Source organism: Hippocampus bargibanti, linkage group LG07, assembly GCF_051943395.1.
Source record: "Hippocampus bargibanti isolate YZ-2025 linkage group LG07, ASM5194339v1, whole genome shotgun sequence".
NCBI lineage: Eukaryota > Metazoa > Chordata > Actinopteri > Syngnathiformes > Syngnathidae > Hippocampus > Hippocampus bargibanti.
Window position 1 is genome coordinate 13,529,368 of NC_142740.1, and position 19,134 is coordinate 13,548,501.

Here is a 19,134-nt window from a genome sequence, read left to right on the forward strand (position 1 = left end):
ACCAAGAGGAGTCTCTCAACTTCCTTTTTTCGAATAATGTGTTCTGAATAGAAAAAAAGGATAGAGAGGAAACACAGTGACACCAAGGCTCAACCCTTCCTAAAAAAGGCAAAGTGAGGAATAGTGTGAGCAATGGGGGTGATGAGATGATACAAATTACAAAGGGGAGTAGGAAATACAAAGACTTTCCCTCGGAGCAAGTCTAATGGGTGGGACGAAAATGACAACGGGTCTGCAGGCCTGAGAAGAGTCCTGATAATGCCCAGTGCTTGTTTAGAACCAGAGGCACTCCCCAAGGGCCCAAATAATCCAGCTGATGTGAGGAAATTCCCGAATGCTTTGCAAACTTATTTTGGTTACCATGGTGAAGAATCCATGGCAACCACCCCCAACTCAAAGCTCTCCCCCCTCCTCGTACACCCCGACCCCCACCGCCCAACCTCCGCCTTTCTTGCATAAGTACTTCGGAGGGTGACCGTAAAGACCTGAGTGAGGGAGGGAAGCAATGAAGATGCTCTGGGGCGGGGTGGGATGCTTTCATTTAATGAGCAGCATTAAAGACAAAAAGACTGGCTGAAAGATGTGTAGTCTATGTAGATAGTTGTAATAACTCAAACCACACTGTGCCAAATCACAACAATAACACAATATCAACAATATTGAGGGTTTGTTGATAATGCACAAAAGCAACAAATGCGGGAACTTGTGGTCCTCAGCTTCATCCAAACAAAAGAATTATAACCATGCAACTTAAAATATCCAATCAGCACAATATTCTTGCAACCACAGCGTCACATACAATTGTCTCAATGTTAATTCATTTTTTAATAGTTTATTGGCTTTCTCTGAACAAAAAGAAGGACAAATCCAAGCATGAGAGAACATACAAACGCCACAAATAGGCAGACCCCAGATTCGGTAAACAACAATAACAGTTCAAATTTTCTTGTTTTCCTTTTTGGTAAATCCGAAAAATAATCTCATCTATGACTCTAAACTGATATAATCACAACCGTGAGTTTGTGTTTTCCCCTTGCAGCCCTCGTCAGCAGTGGGAAGAGGGGAAGTATGTCTTCTTCAAGATAGAAAACAATACATGATGTGGGTGTGTCACCACTGTCCTTTCCACAAGAACAAGCCATGACTAACAGACTGAAAGAGTTATGCAGAAATTTCACTCTGTAAGGGTGTATGTGTGTGTGTGCGCGCTCACATATGTGCACGTTTGTGTGACGGCATCTGCACGCGTGTGCATGCGTGCGTGTGTGTGTGCGTGAAACAAAAACACAGTTGGTCAAAAACATGGCAATTTTACATTAAAATCCTCAATTTCATGAAGCGATCATTAAAATGATGCCAACAGAGATTAACACTTCAAAAAGATGCTACACTTCTTTTTCGTCACTCCGAGGAAAGGAATTTGCCAATAGAGTGTAAATCAAGTTCAAAATAAACAACCAACACATTTCCTGTAACAAATCTTCACATTTGTAATCTTCCTCAAATAAAACAACAAATGCCTGAAAGATACATTGGCTTCTTTGATGCACTGAAAAGTTTGTGTGTCCATTGAAGTCCATTAAAGGGCTGGGGGGTTTTATAGGTAGAATGAAGTATGCCAAATTCCTGCGTGTAAAAAAAAGAAAAAAAGAATCAGAGGGAGGACGAAAAGTCATGCAAATTTCCCTCCGGTGACTGTGTGAAACAGACAAAAGTTCAACAATGCAGGAGACGGACAACACGACTACAAAATGCTACTCGTGATGCCCTGCTGTTTGGGGAGAGACTTCAAGGCCTTCAGACCAAATACTAATTTTCTCTCCACGTCAGCACACCAACTGCTTTTTTTGGGTGTGAGTCATTGAGCCTTGTTTATGTCACCACTAGGTGACAGCCTTTTGAGAGTAAGCAGGTTTTTAAAACTGCTTTAAAAAATCTTAATAATAAAAATACTTTTGAAAGGATTGCAAAAGATTCGTTATTGTGCAACCCCTTAGACAGAGGGGATTTAAATATGTTCCTCTGACAGTTCAAACTTTAACAGAACTCAATCAGAGAAAAACACATACAGATGTTCAATTAAAGGAAGGCGCTCACAGTCTTGGCTCATGTTTGCACTGGCTCACATTGTTTGCAGAGCAACAACCGTTGCCTGTGGCAACAACGTCCACTCCCGTTACTAGGAGCCTGTTGCTATGCAACGAACAGAATACTTCCCAAACCAAACAATGCCACCACCACAACCACCCCCCACATGATCTGTCTATCTCACACTAAGTAGAAACTCACTACAATAAACACCATGTAAGCTATACATTTCAGACACTGGGGGGCATACAAGTATTTCTGTGGGGCTGTTATGTAAAAGAAAACTGTAGACTTGGTGTGGCTTAAGACGTCATAGAAGTGGACATTATGAAGAGTTCTCATTGGTGGTCAGAGGCAGGAAGGATGGATGTTTTCAGCATCAAGTGTAAACCAGTCGATTTTTCAAGGTTGCCTTGCATTCATGCCAAATGACAATTAACCCAAACCAAGATCTTTCCAAAGTTGCTTATGCAAAGAGAGAATGGTCAAACCGTTTAAGGAGTTTTCTTCGTTTTTTTTTCAAACAGGAACAGACACCTGTTGAATGTGAAAAGCAATATGTTGTTGGTAGGGAGGTTCTGTACAGTATCTGGCAATTATATTCATTTATTTAATACCTTTCTAACTCAACCAAATTACGTATTACTAGGGCCTGCAAGAGAGCACCTGGATTTAGAGAACACACGCACACACACACACGCACATAGACACACACGCACACAGACACACACGCACACACACACACACAAAAGGGTACATTAAGATGATGGAGATTTCCACAACAGAGGTCGGTCTTCAAGTTGTCTCATTAATTCATGGCTAATCCCATTGCAGTGGCTGTTTGGGGTGCAGATGTCAGGGCAGAGTCAATGTGAACTAAGCAACCCCCACCCAACGTGGGTGGGGGTTCGACTCTCACCTCTCTACCTCAAATCATCAGGAAAGCAACCTGTCCACTCAGTCACCATGCGCACTGCAGGCCTGACAGTCACAGCCAGATCAAACGGTTTCTAGGGCAACGGTGCGTTTGCCCAAGCTCTATGCGAGCAACTTCCTCCCTCCCCCAACGCTGTACCTCTTTCTAACCTTTTCCAGATTTTTATAACTGCCCTGTCGACCCACTAGACCCCGCCTGGCACACCCGAGACAGGCAAAAAATGAATACAATCACATTGTCATGATTTGCGCACAAGCCACATCTTCACAAGACATTCATCTTTTAAATAACATGAGCAAACATATGCCTAAATCACAGGTGTCAAAGTCAAGGCCCGCGGGCCAAATCCAGCCCGCCACATCATTTTTTTCGGCCCGCGAAAGCAAATCAAACTTGTTAAATTCCATGATGATAGCTAAAATCTGAGCCAAAATGTCATATTTTTGGATGTCAACCACAATAAGTCATTATTCTTGACTTCAGATTTGAAAACGAGTTATTCATTAATTTGCTGTGTGCTCTATATCATCTTTATTGCCAAGTATGTAGAACACACAAGGAATTTGTTTCTGGTAGAACACGCTGCACTAGTATCGTCGTTAAAAAAAAAACTGCTAAGTGGCACTATACAGTTCCATTTTGGCTACTGTTGAAAGAGTTCAAAGAGTTCAAAGAGTTAATGGCTTGGAGGAAAAAGCTGTTTAAATGTCTGCTGGATTTGGTGCGGATGGATCGGTAGCGCCTGCCTGAGGGGAGTAGCTGGAAAAGGTGGTGGGCAGGGTGCGCAGGGTCCAATCATCACAGAGCACAATTTTCTAAGTCCAGTCTTTGTCAGTTTACCTAAGTTTCATTTGAAGTCATATTTTCTGTCCAATTAAAAAAAAAACGAATCACTATAGAACCAAATTCAGTGAGGGGGGGAAATTAAGAAAGAAAAACAGTTTTCACTCCCAAAATGCTGGTCATCATGCAATATACATTCGCATTTACGCATTGACAAGAACACATACTCTCTGGATGACTTTGTTGCAAGCTTTGAAGCTGAATGAACATGTTCCAAAAAGTCCTTTGAAGAAAGGAAAAGTGAAGAGAGAATGGTGGGCTCCAGTTAGCTATGGCCGCTTCAAGGGGGAGGGAATTTGTATTGTAATGCAAATGTCACTGCCTTGCCTGCTGTTTGTGGCAGGAAATTTAATTAGCAGTTGTGTAGCCACGATACAAACAGGGGGAATGTAAAGAATGCCCGTGATGACACACACGCACAGAGAAGAAACATTCCCATTTCACGACCAGTTTCAACTTGTTGCCACAGCGTATGAGCCAATCAGTCTCAACATTTCTTTGGCATATGACAACATGTGTTTTTTTTGGTATCCTAGCAACAGAAGCCCACAATGATTTGCAAAGCCACTCCAATTCTGTATACTCAACTGTTTCCACGGCTTCTTAATGGACTATCTGTATTAATTAAAACTTTTTTTCTATGGTGAAACAACGACTATAACAAGTTCCAAAGAGTCCGTTTTATTTCCACTTAATAAGTTCATCTTTGCTCTGTGTATTCAGGATGTGCGTTTCAGTTCATAATTGAAGTTCATCCAAGACAGCATAGGGTGCAAAAAAAGATATGGTTCAGGTGTCTAATATGGAGGCAAGTGCAACTTTGAATCATTTCGATGGATGCACTAAATGGCAAGGACTCTGATGACTCTGCACGTGTAAACTGGAGAGTGGGCTGAGCACTTCTCCCTGGTGCTACAGCGGGCCTCATCAAGATCAGCTAAATACAGCATCAGCAAACACACACACACACACACACGCAAGCGCGCACACACACGCACACAAACACATACACACACACAAAGACCATGTGACCAAAAGCCATGACAGGTCACCCTCCGTACAAGGGACCACTGCAGCTGTCCTCTTGAGAGCTACACTTTACAACAGATGCGGGTCCGCAGAGAATGAACGTGTTCACAAAAATGAAGAATAGTGGGCCCTGAAGAAGATGCATTATTGGCTGATCATGCTAGAAATTGTGCAATTTTGATCATCTGCATGAAATAAGACACAACCTCATTCGCTCCAGAGTCATTCTGTGCTGATCTTGAAAGCGAATCTATTGTTCATCTCACCTCATGTCTTGTGAGTATAAATCTTATACACTGGGAGGGGAAGTTCCACCTCCGCGACCTCAAACATCCAATCACAAAGAAATAGATACCAAGTTGGACTGGTAAAAAGTTCTCATAATATTTTAAAAGAACTCACTCAAGTATGTGTGGTTTATTTATTTAGTTTGTTTCATTTTAAAATCTCTTGATTCAAAATAGCTTGAGTTACTTAGCATAGTTATTCATTCAGTCGATCACAAGTGCAATCTGGAGGCAGACTTGTTTGAACTCACATGGAAATATGGGGAAAAAAAATTGGTGGAGACAAACGGATTTGAAAATGTGCTACTTTGTCACATACACGATAACCAATGTAGGGCAAAATCATCTTTGCGGTCTGTCTGATTTGTACAACGCGGCCGGCTTCCAACAGGAGCAAAAATGAGGTAGCCTCGGCAATAGGGCATGGCAGGCAACTCAGTGTATGGACTTGTTTACAGCTGTTGAACCAAGAGGTAGCAAGAGTTTGAGTAAAAGCCCTGACCACCTGAATGACTGCTGATGTTCATGCTTTTTTTGTCATATGAGGGTATGTTGAAAACAGTGTAAACATTAAATGTTGTAATTATATGATTTTTTTTCCAGAAAGAACTTGGGAGGGTTTCAAGTCTTTTTTTACTACTGCAATTTCGCAAGGGTGAGGGTCACCTGCGGATTAACTATATGCATAATTCAAATGATATATTGCACGGTCATCTGATTAAATCATTGATCAACCCTATAAACCCCGATGGCGTAAAGCCAACTATAATGCGCGGTAGTTTGAAAATAAAATAATTCTGAAAAAAGCAACAGCCTTTTGATTTCATGCTCAACACAAGCGCCAAGACATACATCGACGACAGGCAACATCTCACTTAGTTTAATTATCCCATTGAAGGGCCTTTTCTTTGTGGCCTGCCTCTGCAAGCATGAAATATGCACTTTAACCGCACAGTGAGATGAAAATAACCTGATTAAACCACGGCCATTGAAAAGAATAATATTTTATGTTCCTCTTTTTTTCCATGACTTGGGTGTATTTGTGTGTCAAGTTGCCATGTAAACATAACATTGTCACTCTGGCACTCTGAAAACATATCGCAATTGACAAGCATAATAACTTAAACACCAACCAAGGTCTTCAGTTCAATGAAGGAAAAAGTGGCATGATTAATCCTAAATGGAATTTAGTCAACTTGTTTGATAAGCGTATGGCTTCTATATACTATATAATATAAACGGGTGATACCATTAATTAAATATCAACCATACTAATCAGATAAGATAACAAAACCTTTATTAGTCTCATAATGGGGAAATTCCCAATTCACAGCAACAAGGTTATGAAAGGAAGACGTAAAAGAATAAAATATAGGACCTACTGTAAAGGCAGCCACTCTCGCCGTGCCATCAATAAGTCAAATTAACAAAAATAATAGGACACAGCACATAAACCACAGTCAATCAATCATAACCACTTTTCTGCATCCTCTGTTACATGAAGCAGTTATCGATGACAAACGGATACCTCATAAACAAACGATAACTTACAATACAACAACTATTAATACAAACAATGCAATGCAAACACTTCCATTTGCCCTCATCATTAGATGTCTGTTAGAATGTATTGCTTGCAAATCAGAACCACTGAGGACATGAAACGTATTGTGGTGTTTTTGCAGTTCACTGTTGCAGCTATTCTTGTTTCTTAATTAAACACATCTTAACAAAGCATATGGCGTAAATAAAAGTCACATGGTCCATCGGTCCTGACATTTGAGTTAGTGGGAATAGACAACTGAAAGTTTGACTCAAATGATTATGCAGTGCGGAGCTTAATTAGACACACTTTCACGCTGCAAAGATGCCTCTGATGCTTCAGTGGTAAGCAGCATTACAAATGACCGAGCACCTGACAGCTGTCTCTGAAAAGATCCTTCATTAGAATCATTGTCCCCCTGGAGACACAACACAACCGATTCCGGGGGGGATTTCAGGTACCGTACAAAAAAAATGTGTCGAGAAAGCAGCCTCGCTTGTTTGTACAAATAATAATAATAATAATAATAATAATAATAATAATAATAATGGTTTATTGAATAAGTAGCCCTGTGAGGTGCATTTTGGTAGATATTTTGCATAAGAACCACAAAGTTTTGCATAGTGTACACTGGTTGCTGGTTATATGCGATAGTGTTTCACTTCATAGCCACAACATGGTTTAGGTGATGTGTACTTAAAATGGCTTTGTGAAAGCTTACTATAAATCCATTCCCCTGGTGTGTACGCATCATTTACACGATTTATAGTGTGTTCCTCCGCCATACCATGGGTCATCATTTGTAGTGCAAATAAATCACAGGTTTTCATACCATTTCATAAATGTTAAGTCTCACAATTTGGTCGGGAGACTCTCAATTTTGACCACAATACTCACTATATAAATCAACTACTGACACAATACAGACAGTTCATTAGTAAATTTAAACAAAAGAAAATGTAAAAAACAAAATACATGTGTATACTAATTGAATGTATTAATAAACAATGAAAGTTTGGCCAACACAAACATTCAAATCAAACCGCTGAAGACACCGATTCGCTGTGGTGACCCCTTGAAGGGAAAAGCTGAAAGGAAAAGATTTACTTCTAATTTACACTTTTTTAACGCTCACATTATTTTAACACGTACCAGAGTCGCGAGTACAAAAATCTCCTGATTTATGATTTCTGAAACTTAACATGTATGCGATTGCTTTTTGTGGGTTTGAATTTAGTGTACGCAAAGACAATTTCTGAATATTTTTCTATGTGCCATTTGTGTTTTTTTTGCTGCTCGTGTGTCTGAATGTTTCTAATTACCATCATATCAATGCTATAATCAACTAGCCTATTGATAGCATTTGACATTGTATTTAATCGTTAAACTAGCAGATTTTTATTAAACGATTTTTAATGAACATTTAAATATTTAAATACAGTGTCCATGTTTTAGCAGTCAACCTCCAGTATTGTGGGATCAGGTGTGAAAGGAGACACCAACGAATAATTTTCTTTCATAACTTTGCTGCTGTGAAATGTACATTTCTCCACTGCGAGACTAATAAAGACAAATCCAATCCAATCCAATTTTACAATGGAGCTTCATGAATAGGTTGAAATGTATTTAAAGCAAAATTATCTCCGTCATTAAACATCACAAAATTGACATATGGTGGCCAGTCTTTATCGGGTGCCACGCGATAAACGAGGTTTTACGTTGTATGTGAATGCAGTAAAGACTTGCAAAGTGTAAATGCTCGGAGTAGAAACGAACCAGCAGTGGAAAGGAACACCACATCGCCACCTAGCTGAAAATTATCTTGGATGTGTTTTATGTTGAATCCGGTATCAGGTTGGCGTGATTGATCTTCATTCGGCATTCGAGGTCATTTGCAAAGAAATAGTACGTAAGAGGTGTCGTCGAACTCAGCAAATTCAGTTGAAGTATGACAAGACACGAGCTGACAGCAACAACAAAGTTTTGGTTACGTGAGCCTGAGCCTCGGGCAGCCCGAACTTTGCTAAGACTAGGAACGCTGCGCTGCCACCTGTTTGAGTGCTAGTCCGACAACAACACACCACAGTTTAAGTTAGTGGAACAACACATGGTTGCAGATAAAGAAGAAACGTGTACTTGAAACGGAGAACACACAAGGCGACGCTTCCGACATTAGCAGCAGGCTAAAAGCAAGGAGGGTTACGTTAGCCCGATCCTTCGTGCTGCCGCGCACAAAAAAAAAGCAGACGAAGGCGCCTTCGTGTCCCCATACAACATTGCAACAAGTGGCCAAGTGATGTTGAAAGCAGCCCAAGTTGGAACTACGTTGACAAGCAAGCAGCAGATGTGAAATCGACATTTTGTGAGCTGACAGACATTTTGAGCTTTAAAGGCGTACGACTGGAAGCGTTGGCTAACTGCAACGCGGAAACAACGTCTCAACTTCGTTGTGGTGGGAAAATGACGCACGGCCGCCATGTCATCAAGCGTTTCTTAAATAAAAGTCACTTTTAAAGAATATAGTCACCTTAGTTTTCCGAAAACTTGTGCCCGTGTCTTTCTAGTCACTCTCCCCTACTCGTTCGATGACCCCCAGATGCTGCTGCTGCGGCTGCTGTTGCTGAGTGTTGCGCCGGTTGGCAAGAAACTGTCTCCAAGGCTACAGTCACTATGGCGCAACGGGGTCTCGAGGCAACTGTTGCTACACTGGAGTGGAGACGTCACAGTCCGCTCCGTGCTGGGGGGGGGGGGGGGGGGGGGGGGCCAAGGCGGCAAATCCCACCCACAGACAATTAAACTCTCAATTGGACCCCCGCCACCGGAGGGCAGTCTTGATAAGCCAGGTGGTGAATTGCGGCTCCTCATTGGTTGTTTGTGGAATCATGCCCATTTAAGAGCCACAAAGATGGTACAATAATTTACAGTCTTGTCTGTTACAAAAAGCAAACAAACAAGTGCTTCTTCTTCTTCTTTTCCTTTTGACTTTTGCTTTCAGGGGTCAGTGTCCTCCATCTAACCCGGTTTTGTGCATCCTCTTCTCTCACACCAGCTACCTTCATGTCCTCTTTGACAACATCCATAAACGTCCTCTTAGGTCTTCCTTTCGGTCTCTTGCCTGGCAGTTCAAGGCTCAGCGTCCTTCCGATATAGTCACTCTTTTTACTCTGTGTCTAAACCATGCAGTCTGGCCTCTCTGACTTAAGTAAGTTCAGGGTGTCCCCCACCTACGACCCGAATGCAGTTGCGATAGGCTCCACCCAGACAACCGCCCGAACCCAATGAGGATGAGCAGATCGGAAAATAGAGGAATGTATTTGTCGTCTTCATTTTCTTCCGCTGAACAGCGGCATCTTTTTTGTACATAACCCTATCTTCCTGCACGACCAAGTTCAGCACACGGTGGCAGCAGACATCTAATTACTGAATTGTGAGAGCGTCTTTCTCCACTTTTTCTTTACTCAAAAAGAGAAAAAGAAAATAAGTGAAAGGGAAAATGTTTGACGAAAACGCATGCGTTTTCTGTTTCAATATAAGAACCAATAAAACGCAAAACAACAGAAGTCTAGAAAACTATTCACCCAAACTATAGTGAAACCTCCTGGCAATGAATGTGATAATGAAGTACGTTTATGTGAAGAGCTAAAGAACATACAACTTTCGTGTCCTACAATAACACAGGGACAAAAGAACTCAAGTCTTACTTTCATTCATTCATTTACCGCACGGTTTCTTCCTCACAAGAAATGATTCATACTTATAGGGGTCATGTCAACTATAAATTAGGAAAGGTTACCATTTTTCTCTCACCATCCATCCATCCATCCATCCATCCATCCATCCATCCATCCATCCTCTAATCCCCTCATCCTCAATACCCGAGTACTGGGAGAAACCTCGCTCAGGCAAGCAAACATGATGCGAACTCCACATACAGTATTTTCTAATCCCATTTTCCCTTGGGCAGTCGGCGGGAGGGAGGTCGGGAACGACGGGGAGGAGTGGGGTCACCCTGAACTGGTTAACGGAGTCAATAGCTGGGCACACAAAGACGAACAGCCACCTGCGGTCGCAATCACACTTATAGGACTTATTTTCCTTATGGCTTTTCCCTTCAAGGGGTCGCCACAGTGAATCAGTGTCCTCCATCTTCAGAGGTTTGATTCGCATGTTTGTTTTGGCCAAGCTTTTACGTCGGATGCCCTTCCTGACACAACCCTCTGTATTTATTCAGGCTTTGGACCGACACAATAAGACACTGGCTTGTGTCCCCTTGTGGCGACAGAACAAGCAACTCTATTTGTCTCATAATGGATTTACAGCAGCAAAAGTGTGAACATGAGAAAGTAGAGGAATAAAGAAGTATTTAAATAAATATAGATATAAATATCTTCCCAGCCCTGCAAAGGTCAGTGCTGTTGGACAGTCTGCAGTGGGATGGATGCATGCCTTGAGGAGCTCGCGATAAGAAGAAAGGAGCGTCAGCACAGAGCGCCGATGCATATGTGGAACTGTCGCGGCTTGGAATTGAAGCGGATTTACGTGGAACGGGAGATGTGAGACAATCTCTTTTCATCAATGGATGCTACAGCTGCGTGTTTGCTTTCAACATTTAGCTTGTAGTAGACATGCACATTCTACCATGACGTCCCTGATCCACTGCAGAAAAGGACGCTTTGATCCTCTCCTCTTTCATCTAGAACTGCTTCAAAGAGGGTACGGCAAGGGCTGACGAATGAATGACTCTGTGTCTTTGTGTTGTCATATTTGTCATTTAGTTTTTTGTTGTTGTTATTTTGACTTCAAGATGGCGCCTCGAGAGTGGCGGCCTTTCCAGCAGCTCCTGTATTTTGTTTTTCTACCTCTTTCATTCCTTCCATAGCTTTTCTGCTGTGAAATGTAAATTTCTCCACTGCGAGACGAATAAAGATACTGTACATCCAATTCTATCCAAATACGTATAATCATTTTAAAAATAGGTTTGTGGGGGTGAATTCAGATTTACAGGTCTGTCGATTCAATAGTCTGACACCAGTCGGCAGGAACGAGGGGCGGTACCTTTTAGCAGAGCAAGGATTATTATATTAACCTGCCACTGATGTTTTTGGAATGTAGGAAACCAGAGGACCGGCGAAAACAGACGGTGACAAACAGACATGCGAACTCCACAGAAGAAGGCCAGAGCAGGAATCGTACCCTGCACCCTTGCATTGCGAGGCAGAGGTGTTTATCTGTCGTGCCACCCTCGGTCCCCCTCCCCAAATTATTTTATTATTTAAGAACATTTCACCCGCGTTTTCAAAGAAAATGACGCCGTGAAGATCAAAGACGTTAAAAGACGTTTGTAGATGGAGAAGACACGCCTCTGAATGTACTCGATGGCAAACTGATTCATCAGGTCTGTGGTCATATCGTCATACAACACACATGCGACGACAAAAAAGCCTCCCCAGCATTTGAACTTTAAGGTAAACTACTTCGTTGTTATTTGCCGCATTTAATTGTGACTTGATTTTAATATCCGATTGCTGTTCACGTGGAAGACTGGTGCTCACAGCGTCAATAAAATCATTCGCGAAACAGCAACACTTGCAGGCGGAGCGCAGTAATTATCCAAATATTATGAGGCATGTAGCCTACTTGCTCATTTTTGATACATTTCAAAGTCGCGATTTGTTATGCGTCATCGGTCATGGTGTATACTGTATAATATTAAATTAATGGTAAAAGAGGAACAAAATCGTCTCATGCGCCGTGTCGCTCGTTGAGTTATCACTTCCAACAGCTAAAGAGCGTCGAATACACGAGCCATAAACCAAATATATTTCACGACAATACATCATATTATTTGTCACTCATTACATTGCACGGTATTAACATGGTGTCACGTCTGTACATCAAAAACACTTTATAATTTATTCAAAATAATGATTTGCTTCATATCCATGCAAATGAATGTCTATTTCATAGTCCCCCCACATGATTTATAAATATATGGATTATATCACACCAAGCAACATTTTTGGGGTTAGTTCATGGCATAAGTCTTTACACGAAAAAACAATTGAATAACTCATATGTCAAGTATATTTCTACACATTTCCATGAGACGTTTGTTCCAAGTTGACTTTCTCCAGTGAAGTACCCTTGCAGGATTAGACCAACCAATAACACTGGCCAACCGAACATAAACCAGTGTCTTCTTGTACCGGTCCCAAGCCCGGATAAATACAGAGGGTTGTGTCAGGAAGGGCATCCGACGTAAAAGCTTGGCCAAAACAAACATGCGAATCAAACCTCTTATGATGGAGGACACTGATTCACTGTGGCGACCCCTTGAAGCGACAAGAAGAAGATATATATATACTGTATACATATCTTCTTGTTTTCGATTCGCATGTTTGTTTTATATGTATATACGCACGCGTACATATATAAACATATATATATCTACATATATATAAAAAAAATATATCCTCGTCTCACCCCGCATGGGTGGTGTCTGTCCTCCATTTTAGCTCGGGTCCTCTACCAGAGGCCAGGAAGCTTGAGGGTTCTGCGCAGTATCCGTGCTGTTCCCAGCACTACACTTTTCTGGACCGAGATATCCGATGTTGTTCCCGGGATCTGTTGCAAGCACTCGTCGGGTTTGGGGGTCACTGCCCCGAGTGCTCCAACCACCACAGGCACGACTCTCACCTTTACCTTCCAGGCTCTCTCCAGCTCCTCTCTGAGCCCTTGGTATTTCTCGATTTTCTCATGTTCCTTCTTTCTGATGTTTCCATCACTCGGGACCGCTACATCCACGACAACGGCTTTCCTTTGCCCTTTATCTATGACCACAATATCTGGTTGGTTGGCCATTACCATCTTGTCAGTCTGTATCTGGAAGTCCCACAGGATCTTTGCTTGGTCATTCTCTACTACCTTTGGAGGTGTTTCCCATTTTGACCTTGGGGTTTCCAGTCCATACTCCGCACAGATGTTTCGGTAGACTATGCCAGCCAACTGGTTATGGCGCTCCATGTAGGCTTTCCCGGCCAGCATCATACACCCTGCAGTTATGTGTTGGATTGTCTCAGGTGCCTCTGTGCACAACCTACACCTTGGGTCTTGCCTGGTGTGGTATATCCCTGCCTCAATGGCTATGGTGTTCAGGGCCTGCTCTTGAGCAGCCAGGATGAGTGCCTCTGTGCTGTCCAGCCCACTTTAGCCACTGATAGGACTTCCTGAGATCAGCCACTTCTGTTATGGTTCGGTGGTACATCCCGTGTAGGGGCTTTTCCTCCCATGATTGTCCCTCTTCTAGCACCTCATCCTCTGTTCCCCATTGTCTGAGACATTCTCTGAGTACATCATCTGTTGGAGCCTTCTCTTTGATGTATTTATGGAGCTTGGATGTTTCATCCTGGACAGTGGCTCTCACACTCACTAGTCCCCGGCCTCCTTCCTTACGGCTTGTGTACAGTCTCAGGGTGCTGGACTTGGGATGGAACCCTCCATGCATGGTGAGGAGATTTCGGGTCTTAACATCCGTGGTCTGAATCTCTTCCTTTGGCCACCTTATTATTCCAGCAGGGTATCTGATCACTGGCAGGGCATAGCTGTTTATTGCACGGGTCTTGTTCTTGCCATTGAGCTGGCTTCTGAGGACTTGCCACACCCGCTCATCCCAATATCCCTGCTGTAGATCCTGGTTGTGTGAATTAGGGAGTCTATGTCCCTTTTGCCCTTGGCATCCAGCTTTATGTCATCCATGTTGAGGAGGTGACTGATCGTAGCTTTATATCTGAGGCGGTATCCATATCCTGTCTTGGCGATTATCTGGCTGAGGGGGTTCAGTCCTATGCAGAACAGCAGTGGGGAGAGTGCATCACCTTGGTATATGCCACATTTGATGGACACTTGCGTTCGTGGCTTGCCATTGGCTTCGAGTGTGGTTTTCCACATCCTCATCGAGTTTGCAACGAAGGCTCTCAGGGTCCTGTTGACCTTATACAACTCCAAGCATTCAGTGATCCATGTGTGTGTCATCGAGTCATATGCTTTCTTGTAATCAATCCAGGCTGTGCACAGGTCGGTATGTCGGGACTTGCAGTCTTGTGCGACTGTTCTGTCAACCAGCAGCTGATGTTTGGCACCTCTAGTATCTCTACTAATGCCTTTCTGTGTTTTGCTCTGTCCACTTATCTTAGCCGCAATGATGCCTGACATGAGCTTCCATGTTGTGGAGAGACAGGTTATTGGTCGATAGTTGGAAGGAACTACAACCTTTGAGGAATCCTTCATGATCAGGATTGTTCGCCCTTCGGTTAGCCATCCTGTGTGACTCCCATCCATCAGCAACTGGTTCATTTGTGCTGCTAGGCGCTCGTGGAGAGCTGTGAGTTTCTTTAGCCAGTAGGTGTGGACCATATCCGGACCTTGTGCCGTCCAGTTTTTCATACCTGAGACTCTTTCTTGTAATATATATATATATATATATATATATATATATATATATATATATATATATATATATATATATACACACTAGTTTCCTTTATTTTTCATAACTGCATTTTCCCTGGGTTTTTACTCACCAGGATGGAAGCGTAGACCAGGGCTTGTCATTTCTGAAGCTCTTTGATGTGATAAAGGCTCACCAAATCATTTTAATTGAGTTGATCGGAGCAAAGCCATCTTTAAAGGACAACCAACGTCTCCGGACAAGTTGTGTCCATAATTTGTAAAATGGCTTCAAATGACTTCAACTGAGCGTATTTTACAAAGATTCCACAAAGTTCCATAAAGCTATATTTTACTTTTTAAGACTCGCGCTGAATATTCCGGAAATCTTGTTTTTGAGTTGGTGACGAGTCCTCACCCTACATCACTGAAGGAATGCCCCTCAGCGAGAAAGGACGTACCTTGCATCACCTCAATGCATTTTGCAATACGTTGTTTGGTCTGAAAACTGTTGATGGCGAAATTAGAAGGAAAACATAAATAACGCGATGGTGAATCCTTGTATGTGGCACCGAGCATCTATTTGATATACACTGACAAAAATTGTAAGGAATTAATCAGCCCGTTTCCACTGAGCTTTGTCGCCGTCTTCTGGCTCTTTTCGGTGCTACATTTCCCCCCCAGATGACACACATTCGTTGCTACATTTCCCCCCTCAAAATGACACGGAATAAATGCTTTAATCGATTGCAAACATGTATGCGTTCCTCTTCAGAACGCTTTGAATCATATTCATAACTGGATGAGTAACAAAAAAGCATATTCTCCGAATCTGAAGCCATTGTTTTGATTCTCGAGTAAGGCAAGACGTCTTGCCGTGACACCACGAACATGGGGGCGGGACCTTCTGAAACTGGCCACTTCCGGTTTCAAATTGAAGTACTTTTTAGACACTTTAAGTCATTTTTATTGGTGTTTTGCATTTCACTAAAAATATCATACTGCGTGTTTTGGGTATTTTAGATGCTATAAAACGTATTTCTTATGTCAGTTAGGAAACAAAAAAGTGACGTCGGTTGTCCTTTAATAATATAGCCCACATAATTTTCTTGGAAAGAATAACCTTGCGGTGTAGTGTAACATATAATTGAAATTAGCGCAATTTTCCAGAAAATAATATATTGTCATCGGTTATGATAGTCAGGGCTTCTTTGAAAGTAGCTGCAGTCGAGCATCTGATGACTGAGAAAGGGTGTCAATGACTGAAAGTAACCCCAGTGATGATTGGCATGTCAGCAGGCGGTGTAGCCAAGAGCAGCTCAGCGCGTGCGCACACTCGATCTGGCTATCAGGTGATGCTGCGGTGTGGTGGCTGTGTATGTTCTCTCAAAGCAATTGGCTGGGACTGATCTTGCCATGGAAGACACAATGGCACACATGAAGTCAGTGTTTATTGGAGTCAGATGTGATGAAAACTGGTTTAAAATAGGGCATTTTTAAAAGAAGACTATTTGCTTTTCTGATTCATTTAAATACATTTGGTACACAGCTACAGTGCATAAATTGTTACGTGACAGTTACTTGGCAGTTGAATGAAAATGAGGAAAGAGGATCACATATACATTCCAACCTTCCTAACGCGGAGACGAGCGGGCACAATGAGAACAATGGATGTATGATCAGTCTAATCAGGATGTGCTTACAATCTGTTTTGTCCTCCTATAGTTTTCACCAAGTTGTCGCATTTGTTCATGTGTCAAGGTACCGGTAAATGATAAACAACACTGAAGGTGACAATTTTACATAATTCAGGTAGATTGTTTTAGGAGACAGGTTTGTAAGCAATGCAACATATGATGAACTGTCTAACCACAATGAAATATTTCTTTATTAGACTTGAAAAATATTGGTGAACCAAATATAGTGGTTTATTCAGAGACTGGCTTTGCTTGTTTTTTAGAGTCTGTATATTACACCAGGGTGAAACGTTCACACGGAAGCGGCACTTGGTCATGGTAACAGAGTGACAACCTGTTCGTCTATGGATCGCTGTCATAATTATGAAGGTATTCAGTCATCAAAGCACTTGCGTAGTGGCAGTTCCTCTGCACTGTTGCCAAACTCGGTGACCTCTGTTTTTACAAAGCAACAGATCGTAGCGCTGCACAGATAGGAATATTACGCTATTATCTTCAAACAAGCTTTCAGGTAATCTGGCTTTTATTTCACAATTACACATTTTGGATTTAAGTTCCTGTGGTGCAATCGTAATTTGAATGACAAAATGATATTTTTCTGTTATGCGAAATAAATGGAGATGATTTTTTTTGTTTTGTCATCTCTGCCAATGAAAACATCTTTTTACCCAAAGTTAGAGAAAAATAGCTTTTCGTTGAAAGAAAATAGCAAGTTAATCTAATGCAACACAAAAAAAATCAAGTGTTTTGGATTTTGGGTGACAGAACAGGAGAATTCGGTACTGTGTGTAAACGATTTGACCAATAGTTACCTTTGCCAGTGTGGCTGCTGCTTGTTTGACCGTGATCATGTGCTGTGTTAGTACATATCTGCAGGGGGGAGGGTTTCATCGGAGCATCGTAGAGAGTGTGTCAATGACGCTATGCAACAACTTCCCTTTGCTTGCTTCATTTGGCTTCCATGACCTTATATGGAAGATGAGTCTTGTGGCGTGAGCGATTTCATCCTATCAGAATGCTTTGTGATGGCGGGTAGGGAGGGTGTGTGTGTGTGTGTGTGTGTGTGTGTGTGTGTGTGTGTGTGTGTGTGTGTGTGTGTGTGTGTGTGTGTGTGTGTGTGTGTGTGTGTGTGTGTGTGTGTGTGTGTGTGTGTGTGTGTGTGTGTGTGTGTGTGTGTGGAGGATGCACGTAGCACTGGCAGGGTGGGGTTTTCCTTTGGAGGAGGGACCGACCAAGCCAAACTACTGTTTGAAAATGAATGATCGGCTGGTCCTTGAATTGTATTTGTAGACACACGAGAAGATTGGAGCATTTTACACACAGGCTGAATACTATTGAAAGTGCTTTATTTTATACCAAAATATCAACCCGGTCGAGAATCAGGTTTCAGGAATGCAATGTGAGTATTTCATTTCATTTTCCAATGTTATACCGTGTAAATAAAATGAATGCTTTTCACTTTATGTCCTCACTTTGATATGTTTATATTTATACTTTTGTATTTATAGTTTATAGCGACAGATATGCATTGCCTGAGGTTTTGGATTTGTTTTTCCTCTATGACTTACCTTTCCTGTGAGATTTCCTTGATTTTCATTTTCAAGTGTACATGTGATCGTCTTTTTATTTTTGCGTGATGAGAAGGTGTGGACATTTGTTGCTGAATATTCCGTGTTAAGGATAAACACGATTTGTATTAAGCAGTCATTCTATCAATGACACGTGGAGATTTGATCGAGTGCAGCATGGGTGTAACCCACCCCGCCACTTGTCAATTCAAATGACTGCGGACATCAAAGAGATGCTGTGTTAAATGTCTCCATCAGCCACCATGCAGAACAAATGCACGACACTTAAAAGGCAGGTGTGTGGTTCAAATGATCAGCTCAAAAGCAAACTTTGAGAAGACCGATCACACTCTTCATTTGTATCGGATGTGTTGGAAGAGAGAGACAACTAAGACAGGCAAGATAGGGGCTCCCAAGGACCGGATTTGGGGTATTCCAGTGTACATGATTCTGAGAGTTGATCAACTGTGTAATCATGAACTGTAGGACGACAACCAACCAACCAAGAAGGAACTCGTTGCAGACTTGGACAAAGAGAGAGCTGTGTTGCATCTCTGATCTTGAATATTTGATGATCACCCAGCTACGTTTGACTGTAATGCTATCAGAGTTGGATTGCCGGAAAGCAGGTTGAATTGTGAGGAGCAGGAGAATAATTTCGTTTTGTTCAGTATGTCACTCCAACTGTTGCAGCAAG

The 19,134-nt window shown here is 42.0% G+C and overlaps 2 protein-coding genes across 9 annotated transcripts in view; one reads left to right on the plus strand and one right to left on the minus strand.

Moving 5' to 3' along the window:
* Nucleotides 1-9,467, minus strand: part of rfx2 (regulatory factor X, 2 (influences HLA class II expression)) — a 33,928-nt gene extending 24,461 nt beyond the window's left edge. For 2 of the 6 annotated variants that reach the window (XM_089000265.1, XM_089000264.1), the window contains exon 1: nt 9,255-9,463. The gene's annotated coding sequence lies outside the window, so the exon portion shown is untranslated. Of the gene's footprint in view, nt 1-8,503; nt 9,096-9,254 lie in introns of those variants that run through there. The other 4 variants (XM_089000262.1, XM_089000261.1, XM_089000266.1 and 1 more) reach the window with 4 other exon arrangements.
* Nucleotides 9,468-11,883: 2,416 nt separating this feature from the next.
* The window catches only part of acsbg2 (acyl-CoA synthetase bubblegum family member 2), a 30,785-nt gene continuing 23,534 nt past the window's right edge, over nt 11,884-19,134 (plus strand). The window contains exon 1 of one of the 3 annotated variants that reach the window (XM_089000926.1): nt 11,884-12,192. Coding sequence is in view for 2 of the 3 variants with exons in the window: in XM_089000924.1 (XP_088857050.1) it covers nt 18,262-18,268 (7 nt within the window). In the remaining variant the exon portion in view is untranslated. Of the gene's footprint in view, nt 12,193-18,093; nt 18,269-19,134 lie in introns of those variants that run through there. The other 2 variants (XM_089000924.1, XM_089000925.1) reach the window with 2 other exon arrangements.